The 10,995-nt window shown below is 45.4% G+C and overlaps 1 protein-coding gene across 3 annotated transcripts in view; it reads left to right on the top strand.

Annotated features, from left to right (window-relative positions):
- Positions 1 to 10,995, top strand: part of Stn1 (STN1 subunit of CST complex) — a 35,201-nt gene continuing 24,206 nt past the window's right edge. Inside the window, exons 1-6 of one of the 3 annotated variants that reach the window (XM_028773695.1) lie at positions 923 to 971; positions 2,505 to 2,551; positions 4,815 to 4,935; positions 6,354 to 6,551; positions 6,688 to 6,767; positions 8,898 to 8,993. In XM_028773695.1, the coding sequence (XP_028629528.1) occupies positions 8,942 to 8,993 (52 nt within the window). In that variant the 5' untranslated portion in view covers positions 923 to 971; positions 2,505 to 2,551; positions 4,815 to 4,935; ... (1 more) ...; positions 6,688 to 6,767; positions 8,898 to 8,941. Of the gene's footprint in view, positions 17 to 71; positions 340 to 795; positions 972 to 2,504; positions 2,552 to 4,814; positions 4,936 to 6,353; positions 6,552 to 6,687; positions 6,768 to 8,897; positions 8,994 to 10,995 lie in introns of those variants that run through there. The other 2 variants (XM_028773687.1, XM_028773685.1) reach the window with 2 other exon arrangements.

Below are 10,995 nucleotides of genomic sequence, written 5' to 3'. Positions count from 1 at the left end.
CCTGCGCGTGTAGTGGGTGTGTCCGATGAGGCGGACGTCAGGGGCGTGGCTTCAGTGGGAGTGGCTGGCGGTAGCTAAGCGCGGGTGGCGGGAAGGAAATACGCCGGCGGGAGTGTGCTCGCTTCCTTCTCGCAACCGGAACTGTTTCGACAGTTTTGGCTAACTGCTCCTGCTCCGGGAGAGGCCGTAAACTGCTCAGATTCTGCCTCCTTTTTGTTTCCTCCGCTTTTCCCGGAAGGTGAAAGGTCGAAGCGTGGTTAGACACACCTCCTGGGCCCAAAGAACACGGCCACAGGGGCGCCATTACTCTCCGGACTCATTCGTTAAAACTCCTTTGGGGTACGCCTGTGTGGATGGTTATCCTCAAAGTGCAGAGTTAGTATTTAGGGGATGTAGCTCAGTTAGTGGAGAGCGGTAACCTAGCGTGCATGAAGCCCTGCATGAAGCTCTGCGTTCGATCCCCAGCACTGTATAAACCAGGCCTGATGGGACATGCCAGTAATCTCAGTACTGGTGGAAGAGGCTGAGGATCAGTAGTTCAAAGTCATCCTCAACTACATAGCTAGATTAAGATTAGCCTGGGCTATCTGAGACCACGTCTGAAAAGAAAATTTGGTGTTTAACTGATTCTCAGTTGGTATTTCGTGGGAAGGGGCCTCACACAAGGAGCACTTTGCCATCCGCTAGGCATGAAGCTTGACAGCGTCCTGAACCCCTGTTTTACCCTCCTAAGGCTTCTGGATGACCCTTACCCACGTTAAACACCCTGAAACCTTATTTTTGTGTCTTTTATAGAGTCTTGGCTCAGGGTTAGCAGATGCCACAACCTTGCCTTTTGATGCAGTGTGAATCAAGTCCGAGGGAAGAGGAGATCCCGCCTCTCTTTTGGGGTCTGGATCCTGTGTTTCTAGCCTTTGCAAAACTCTACATCAAGGATATCCTGGAGATGAAGGAGTCCCAACAAATGCCAGGTATGTGGCCAGTCAGCTTAATGGATGCCCTGTGATGTACCCTAACTACTCAGTTTCCCTCAAAGATACAGAAAGCCAGAACCTTAGGGCATCTGAAGAGCCCTGTCTGAAAGTTATCTAGCCTCAACCTTGGAAAGGGTTTATTTCTGTGATTTTTGTGCAAATTAAAGATAATCTAAAATTTTTAAGTTAAATAGAAGTTTGAGGGCATAACCTTTGCACTGAGCGCCTTCTCCCAACCTATACATAACCAGATATAATTTCAACTCTTGGAAGATGGAAGTTCAGGGGTTCAAAGCCAACCTGGACTATGTAAAACCTTTTCTCAATAAAATACATAACTAAAAACACATATGCTTAAGGTTTTCCTTACTTTAAAATACCTTGATTCTTTTTGGGAGCCTGCTTTTGAACAGGAAGATCACGGGGCTAGACAGGCTTCTGTGTTAATGTGCTTACCTTTCTGGTTATGTGACTCACTTTCTGCAGAGTTTCGGTGTCCTCTTAGTAAACACGTAGGGGTTGGTTTTGGTTTGAGTTAATCACAATCAAAATAATAGAAACTCCTGGGAGGAAGGATGTCATCTGGCTTGTCTTGAGTTATGACATCTGCTTGCAGTAGGTGGGCCCTTGAGAAACTAAGTTTGTGCTCACATTTGTAGTATACATACATGTTCATGGAAGTTATATGTATGCACCTTTAGGTGTCTTCCTGGATTTTTCACTTTCTAAATTTTGTTTTTTACATATTTTATTTTTATTTTGTGTGTATGGATGTTTTGTTGTGTACCATGTGTGTGCAGGTGCCCTCAGAGAGAAGAGGGATTCTCTGGAACTGGAGTTACAGATGGTTGTGAGTCACCATATGGGTTCTGGGAATTGAACCCAGGTCATCTGGAAGAGCAGCCAGTGCTCTTAACCACTGAGCCATTTCTCCAGCCCTTCACCTTATGGAGCAGGCGAGGAGGGTCAAACGACTTGAAACAAGGTTTCTCTGTGTAGCCCTGGCTGTCCTAAAACTCACTCTAGACCAGGCTGGCCTGGGACACAGAGATCCACTTGCCTCTACCTCCCTCCCCAAGTGCTGGGATTAAAGGTGCACTCCACTATACTGGGCTCACCTTTATTTTTTAAAGCAAGAGGTGTTTAGTTAACCTTGGAGGTTCTCAGTTAAGGTAGGCAGGCTAAACAGTGAGCTTGAAAGATCTTTTCATGTCTGCTTGGCCCCCTACATGGTTATCAGTGTATGCAGACAAGCTGGGCTTTTCTGTGAGTGCCTGTGGTCAGAGTTCAGGCCACTCTGCTTGCGCTGCAGGTGTTTTACTAACTGAACCATCTCCCCAGCCACAGTTTTAAAAATTAAAGTATTGGTTACCAGAGAGATGATTATCATACCTAAAAGTTTAATAAATATATAGACTGGAATAATTTAGATGGCTGTGGGTAGTTCTCCGGGAGTTTAATACTGTGTTTTGTGAGAAGTTTGGTTAAACCCCTTGCAACTTTATGAAGCTTTCCATTTTTCCATTCAAGGACCTTCTGAATAACAAGCTTTGAGAAAAAAAGAAGAAAAAAAAAAGGTCAGGATCTCAAATATTCACAGTTTGAATGAAAAGAGGTTTATGCGGTCCATTTTATGTGCTTGGATGACCTCCTAAAGCTGTTTGTAGAATTCTTTTCCTACACCTTTACTCCCTACCGACTGTTGAGCTTAGTCTGTGGATTTTTTTTCCCCCTCCACTTGGAAGGCAGCCAGCCTCCTCCAGAGTTTTCCAGAATTATCTGGTCTTCTTTATAGCTCATCTCCTTGGGAAGAAATTAATTCACACCAAATGCCAGTCTTTCTTAAAAGATCTATAAAGAAGCAAGCAAATACCAGTGGTATCCCTGTGAGCAAAAGGATGTGATGATATGTTAAAACCAGTGAGAACCAGCCCTTGTGGTCCTTTCCCTCTCTGGTGACACTGTCTCACATGTTCATTTGTAAGAGGAAAGCTCATGGACGAAGCAAACATCACAGTCTTGTGCTGCTGAATTCCAAGAAGGTAGCAAATCCCACTACTCTAGGTTTTTTGGCTTGGGCTTGTGTCTTAGGTCATCATAAAGAGAATCCTTGTGAGCCAGATGTGGACTACACAGCTGTAATCCTAGCGTTCAGGAGGTGGAAGCAAAAGGTTAGGAATTCAGGGTCATCCATTCTCAACTATATCCAAGGCTAGCCTGGTCTACATGACACAACGGCTCTAAAAACAAGGCAAGAGAGATGTGGTGATGTTTCCCTCTAATCCCAGGGTTTGACAGGCTGCAGAAGCAGGGAGCTCTGTGGGCTCAAGGCCAGAAAACAACAACAACAACAACAAAACAAAAAACAACCAAACAAGATGCTTGTGACTCCATAAAATTAGAAATATTTAAACACCAGAGATTATCTGAAACAAAAAAAAATTAGAGATTATCTGTAAGGGTAATATTTAGAAAACTGTGCCCAATCCGCCTTGTTCTCCGGCAGCCACCATGTTTTTGCTGCTCCTCGGCTCTGACCGGGGCTCTGGCTAGCTAGATGCACAGGCCCTAGCACCCACAAGACGCCAGTGTGGGGGATGGCTCTGCCAATCCACCATGCTGCATCCACAAAGCTTGGCTGAACCCCAGACAATATCTGCCGTCCTCACAGCACCCGGTAGAAACGAGACTCTCAAAGCTTAATGATTATCTAAAGGATTTATATATTTAGAAATGCTCAATCAACAAGATGCTCCCCCCCACACACACAAAAACAAAAAACAAAAAAACCCAAGATGCCCACACAATTAGAGTTGTTACCCAGCATCTAACCTTTTGATAGAAGTTGCTACCCAGGACAGCTTTCAACCCATCCTTAGTTTTCCGTGGGTGATAGCCTCCTCCTTCTCCTCCCCTTCCTTTCTTTCTCTCCTCCCCTTCCTCTTTTTCTCCCCTCCCCTTCCTCTCTTTCTCTCCCAGCTCCACCTCCTCTTCTACTGCCTAATTACCGAGCTCCGCTCCAAATACAATGTAGCAGAATAAGTATCCTGCTACAGTTAACAACTACAGAAGACAAAACAGGAAACAAATGTGTGCTGTAATAATGAATTTGCTTGCCCTTTGTTCTTGGTCCTGGGCAATAATCTCTCAATCTTTGGAATTTCCTGAGTAAAGGAGTGTCTTTGTAACTGGAGGGAGGGGGGGCACACCTTAGTTTATGTTAATGGAGCATGTTATCAGAATGGACTTATCTATACCCAATTAATGGAGGGTTGGGAATCAAGGGGAGACCCTATCAGCCTGACCTTGGAGGGTTAGTGATTCCATCATGCCTACACTATGTAACCCATTAAAAGCCCTGATGCTGAGACTTGCCTGAGCTTACCTGATTAGTTAAGTATACTGTGTCAGAGGGTGATATGCCCCAGAGTCTCACATTGGAGCCTTCCACACCTTCCTCTGCACTTTACTTAGCTAACACTGATTTATGCCCTTTCTTATAAATTGTAATCATTAGGTATGGTACCTTCCTGAGTTTTGGCTAAATATCAAAGCTGTAGGAGTCACATAAACAGCATTATAATAGGCTAGACAGAGGAGCCCAGCAAAGCTGAAGGCTAGGAGCTGAAAAGGGGGCATTCTTATTGGGGAGTGTGCCCTAAACTGGTGACATTTTACCTAGCTGGGTACTGCTTGGTTTGCCTTGTAAAACACCGTCTCCATAAACCTGAACTTTGGGTTTCACTGGTAGAAATGTAAAGTCTGTAGTATTTAGTTCTGTGGTTTATTTATTTGTTTGTTCATTGTCTTATGCATTAAAAGCTTTGCTTCTATGTGCAGGATACCTTCCCTGAAGATGGGATTTCTCTATGTAGCACTGGCTGACCAGATACTCATCATGTAGACCAGCCTGGATTTGAATGGTTTTTCATCTTGTTTCTTGAGATGGATCTCTTTAAAAGTACTATTTTTAATTATTATTATTTTTGTTTGTTTGTTTTTGTTTTTGTTTTTGTTTTTGTTTTTTGTTTTTGTTTTTTCGAGACAGGGTTTCTCTGTGTAGCTCTGGCTGTCCTGGAACTCACTCTGTAGACCAGGCTGGCCTTGAACTCAGAAGTCCACCTGCCTCTGCCTCCCAAGTGCTGGGATTAAAGGTGTGCGCCACCATTGCCTGGCTTAATTATTTTATTTTGGTTTTATGTATATAGGAGTTTTGCCTGCATGTATGTCTGTACATCATAAGCATGCAGTGCCCTCAGAGGCCAGAAGAGGGCGTTGGATTCCCCTGGAACTGTAGCTACCATGTGGGTGCTAGGAATTGAACTCAGGTCTTCTGGAAGAATAGCTAGTGTTCTTAACCCCTGAGCTATCTCTCTAGCCCTTAAAAGTACTATTTAAGGAAAGAAAACAGAAATATCTTCCTGGGGTTGTAGATATTCATCTGAGTCAAATTTGCCAATGACCTTGGCTACTTTTTATTATTATTTTAATTTTACTTTATTTTTACTTAATATGTATGAATTTTTTTAATTAATTAATTTTTTCAAAGATAAAACTTATTTTTTATTGGATATTTCATTTATTTACATTTCAAATGTTAGCCCCTTTCCTGGTCCCCTCCCCCCAAACTTCTTATCCCATCCCTCCTCACCCCCTCCCTGCTTCTATGAGAGTGTTCCCCCACCCACCCACTCCTGCCTCCCTGCCCTCGCATTCCCCTATACTGGGACATCCAGCCTTCACAGGACCAAGGGCTTCTTCTCCCATTGGTGTCTGACAAGGCCATCCTCTGCTACATATGTGACTGGAGCCATGAGTCCTTCCATGTGTACTCCTTGGTTGGTGGTTTAGTCCCTGGGAGCTCTGGGGGTCTGGTTGGTTGATATTGTTGTTCTTCCTATGGGGTTGCAAACCCTTTCAGCTCTTTCAGTCCTTTCTCTAACTCCTCTGTTGGGGACCCCGCACTCAGTCCAGTGGTTGGCTGAGAGCATCCGCCTCTGTATTTGTCAGGCTCTGGCAGAGCCTCTCAGGAGACAACTATATCAGGCTCCTGTCAGCATGCACTTCTTGGCATCCACAATAGTGTCTGGGTTTGGTGACTGTATATGGGATGGATCCTGAGGTGGGGCAGTCTCTGGATGGCCTTTCCTTCAGTCTCTGCTCCACACTTTGTCTCTATATTTCCTCCCGTGAGTATTTTGTTCCCCCTTCTAAGAAGGACTAAAGCATCCGCACTTTTGTCTTCCTTCTTCTTGAGCTTCATGTGGTCTGTGAATTGTATCTTGGGTATCCTGAGCTCTTGGGCTAATATCCACTTATCAGTGAGTGGACCTGGCCTTGACTCTTTAAGCCCTCAACAGTGTGGCTTCTCTCTCTTAGGATCTGAGCATAGGGGAGCACAGATACCCAGGCTGTCCTAGGCTGCCGTGGGTGCTGTGGGAAAAGCTGGACCGTGAGCTTGCTGTGAGCTTGTCTCCGTGGACAGAGCTGCGCCCTTGGGTCCCTGTGGTAGAAGGAAGTGGCTCTCTTCTGCAGTGTTGTAAGCCATCGTCTTGAGGCCTGGCTCCTTATCCTGAGGTTTGTGTCTTAATATGCCCTGAGAAGTTTCTTCTGTGTTTTTAAGCAGTGTATTCTTCCTCAGCCAGTTTCCTCAGAAGTCGCCCCCATACCGGCCCCCCAATTCAAACCATCTGCTGTTTGTTTGTTTCTGTAGTTCTCCATTGTTCTGTGATGCTTTCAAGATTGACTTCTGCTGAGTCCTTTGGGACTAGAAGGATTTTCTTGCAGCCTCAAGTGAGTGTTCTTGAAAGCCAGCCATTGTTAATTCCCAAGGCACACATTCGTGAGGTCTATGTTTAATCCTTTTCAAGGAGGTATAGTATGTGGTCAAGTGAGAATGTATTCAGAGTTTTATTATTGCCAGATATGGTTTGTTGACTGAAGATGGGTGACTCAGGACGCTGGCTTGTGTGTTAGTTCAGTCTTCTTTCCGCCTTTGGAAACAGACTTGTTTAGCCCCTCACCCCATCTTAAGGGTCATAACACTTCAGCTGTTGACTGTAGATCCATGTCATACCCAGCCAGCCTGTGTGTTTGTCAATGGGGGCAGCTGTCTGTCATCGAGGGGTAACACTGTATCCTGGGCTCCCTTCCTCAGGGGGCCTTGCCATCGTCAGCCTCTGGCCTCCTAGGTTGCCCTAAGGATAGACTTCCATCTACCAGCTTATCCTTAGAAGTCCACCCGCCCACAAAAGAGCGACTAGCTCAGAGCTGTCCTTTTCTCTGAGCCACACTCACTCTTCTGGTAGCCTTTGAGAGAACCGCCCATCAGCAGTGGTCAGTGTGAAAATTCAGGCTGTTGTCTTCTAATGGATTGAAACCCAGAGGTCTGACCAGCCAGGCTGGTTAAGAAAAGGGAGTGGTCGAATCTTTGAAGTGATTATGGTTCTTTGTTTACAATTCTTTGTTTACATGTTTTCTTTGTTTCCTTTGTTTACAAAGGGAAAGGCCATTTGAAAATAGTGTGTGGGGCTAGAGAGATGGCTCAGTATTTGAATGCTGCTTTTTCAGAGAACCCAAATTTGGTTCTTAGTACCCAGTTGGGTAACTGACAGCTTCTTCCATACAAATAAGTAATAATAGTAATAATTCTTTTAAAAATAGCATATGCTGGGGGCTAGAGAGATGGCTCGGCAGTTAAGAGCAGAGTTCAATTCCCAGCAACCACATGGTGGGTCACAACCATCTGTAATGGAATCTGATGCCTTCTTCTGGTGTGTCTGAAGACAGCTACAGTACTCACATAAAATAAATAAGTAAATCTTTAAAAAAAATAATGTGTTACCCTCAAAAGTAGAATAAATAAAAAATGAAAAAACATATATTTTTCAAAACTAAAGGTAAAGACTGCAGGTGCGGCAGGGAGCCGAAGGCGGAGAGACTACTACCTGGGAACCAGTGGGTGATCTAAGCTCATGGCAGAGGCTGACACAGGAGCTGGAGTAGGATGTGGAGTCTGGATGGGAGGCTCTGAAGCAGCCAGGGAGTCCTGAGAATAAAAGTGAAATTAGGAGCTGGTGGCTTCTAGAAAACCCCAGGGCTGTGTTTCCACATGTGAAGAAAAAAACGTTGTTGCTCATCTGTGGCACCTTCCCCTCCAGTTTCCCTCCCAGCAGAAACTTGTCTCCTGGCGTCTGTGTAGCCTGAGCTTTACAAACAGGGTTTTAAGAAGTGTTTGAGCTGCCGTCAGCTGGCCCCAGTGGGCAGTGTGTGTATCTTTTCCTCGCCGGTTCCTACAGATGATGACTAGTTTCTTAGAAAAGTTGTGGTTTAAAAAAGTCATGGAGCTGGAGAGAGGGCTCAAGAGCACTAGCTATTGCAGAGAACCCTGCTTCCATTCCCCGTACCCATACGGTGGCCTACAGTGTCCATATCCCAGTTCCAGGAAACCCAGCGGGCATGCGTGTGGTGCACATATATATGTGTGCATATGGGCAAAACATTCATATACGTAAAGTAAAATAATCTAAAAAACAAAAACTTAAAAAAAAAAAAAAACATTTCCCTTGCGGTCACTCGGGTTTGGTGGTGTGCTAACGTCAAGTGCTAGCTGTGTTCAGCCCTGTGGACTGTGTTCATAAACCACAATCCTAGTCACGGTGGGAAGGGAGCTAACCAACCTGCGTGGGTGACCCTGCTTCTCCCTGCGGTACTAGTTCAGGCTTCTCAAGAGCCCACTTTTCTGCTTTCTGTTCCTTAAAAGCACTGCTTACCTTCTTGGAGCCTGCCACTTGGCAAGGACTGACTCTTAAGGCTGGAATTTGAACACAGCTCGACAGTGACTTGTGACGCCTTAAGCCCAATAGACATTTAATACAAGCAGATGTGCTTGTGTTGTATGAACTGCTTCCTCTTGATTTTCAGGTACGTATTTCTACAACGGGCATCCAATAAGACGGGTGGATATCATGGGAGCCGTCATCAGCGTGAAAGAAAGAGAGGCTTTCTACAGCTATGGAGGTAAGAGCAATCGATCGCCTCTGAAACTGTCTGTCCCACTCAGCTGGAAGGTGAATTTTCAGCAGCCCTCATGCTTGCGAGCAGCTGGGGCCTCACAAAAAACAAGTGCTCTGTTGAGAGGCTCGTGGAGTCCCCCGTCTGTATGAACCAAAGGAGGCCACAGATAAGAATGGCACAGATGAGTGTGGTGCACCGCTGCAGGGGAGAGACCGTGGAAGAATTGAAATACAGCCGTATAAGGTCACTGATGGTCAGGGGAGACACCTGCCACCTGCCACATAGCTGTGCAGAGCCAAGGACCGGACTGAGTGGTTACTGCGATCCCTTTGAAAAGAGGCCCCGTGAATGTAAAAATAGACCTATTTAGATAACAATCGTTTTTTAAAAGATTTATACCCAGAGCAGTCAGGGGAGAGGAAAAAAAAAACATTTTGTTACTTAAGGTGTAAATATCGGTTATCAGACTTGCCTGTCCCCCATGTTGAAAACTCAGTACAGAGCCTCCATATTTTAGACAGCAGACAATTGCTGGGATCGGCTTTAGTATAGAGTGTCTTGCTTTTTCGAGTGTGTGGTTATATGCCTGTGAGTCCAGGTACCTAAGGAGGCAAGAAGAGGGTGTCAGATCCCCTGGAGTTAGAGTTCTAAGCGGCTGTGAGCCACCCGGTGTGGCTGCTGGAACCGAACTTGGCTCCCCTGGAGAGCAGTAAAGGCTCCTGACACTGAGCAGGCTCTCCAACCCTAATGCAAGCATCTTGATTTGTCACGTCGCTCCATGAGTTGAGCAGCTCCAAGGCTCTGTGGGGAAGAAACCGAGATAGATGTTCCGGGGTCAGGGTTGGGGATTGTACAACTGAATTGCAGACCTTTGCCCTGACTGACACTATCACTTGTGTGGCGTTGCCTGCCACGTACTTTCTTGCTCTACGTGGGGAAAGGTAGGAGTTGACCTTTATGTCCAAGAGCATTTTATTGACACTGTCAGGATCATTGTATCTCCACCTCGACCTAGTTTCCTGAAGGTGATTGTCCCTGCACTTATAAAGAACATGTTTGAGATCTCTCCTTCTATGTATTCTCTCTCTCTCCTCTCTCTCTCTCTCTCTCTCTCTCTCTCTCTCTCTCTCTCTCTCTCTCTGTGTGTGTGTGTGTGTGTGTGTGTGTTTTAAATCTTGCCAGACATCCCTCTCCTGACTCTTTGCTTTATTTTACGAAAGATGTTGGTTGTGTTTTTCTCTTGACAATTCAGCAAGCATGCCCAGTGCTTCTCCAGCATACCCAGCTGTGGGCAAGCGCCTTGTGTGCAGTACAATGCAGTATCTGCTCTCCACGCCCTGGTGATGACATAATCATGGCTTTCAGTTACAAAGGACTTTTTACATCATTCCATATTCAACACATTTTGTTGAGAAATAGTTATGGAAATACTATTAATAGAAATTGGACAACCATTTCCATTTTTCAGGTGAGGAAACTGACTCACTTAGCTTTCTCAGGGCTGTGTTGAAAGAGGCTTATGACTGCTAACTGGCCCCAGTGTGCTCTGCTGTCGGCAAAGAGCTCAAAATAGCTTTTGTCTCATACATCCCCTACTTTCTCCAGGCTCTCAACCTCAGTCATCTGGAGTTAATGTTTTCAGATCAAATAAGAGACTGTTGGGGATTTCAGTTCTGGCCCTAGAATTAGATCTTGTGACATAAATGGGCTTCATGTAACTTACTTTCCCACTGTGGAAATGTTTGAGATGGTATGTTTGGCTCTTCCCTAAGAAGACTTTCCCTCCAAGTGGGTGTCTTGAGAACGTGACACATCTGTGGGCTGCAGGAAGGCGGCCGTGTGGAAGTAATTAAGAACAGAAAGGCGTTCTGCACTTTAGTTCTTGTGTGGCCAGCTAAGCAGAGAGCTGCTTACCTCCCGCTGTCACTGCAGGTGTGGACTGTGTGTCTCCACCCACGCTGACTCCTAGTGTCACACTAGGGAAGGATGTGGTGTGGCTTTGTAA

This window comes from Grammomys surdaster, unplaced genomic scaffold (assembly GCF_004785775.1).
Source record: "Grammomys surdaster isolate TR1022 unplaced genomic scaffold, NIH_TR_1.0 66, whole genome shotgun sequence".
Lineage (NCBI taxonomy): Eukaryota > Metazoa > Chordata > Mammalia > Rodentia > Muridae > Grammomys > Grammomys surdaster.
Note: the sequence above shows the minus strand (reverse complement) of the source record. Positions and strands in the feature narration are given on the sequence as shown.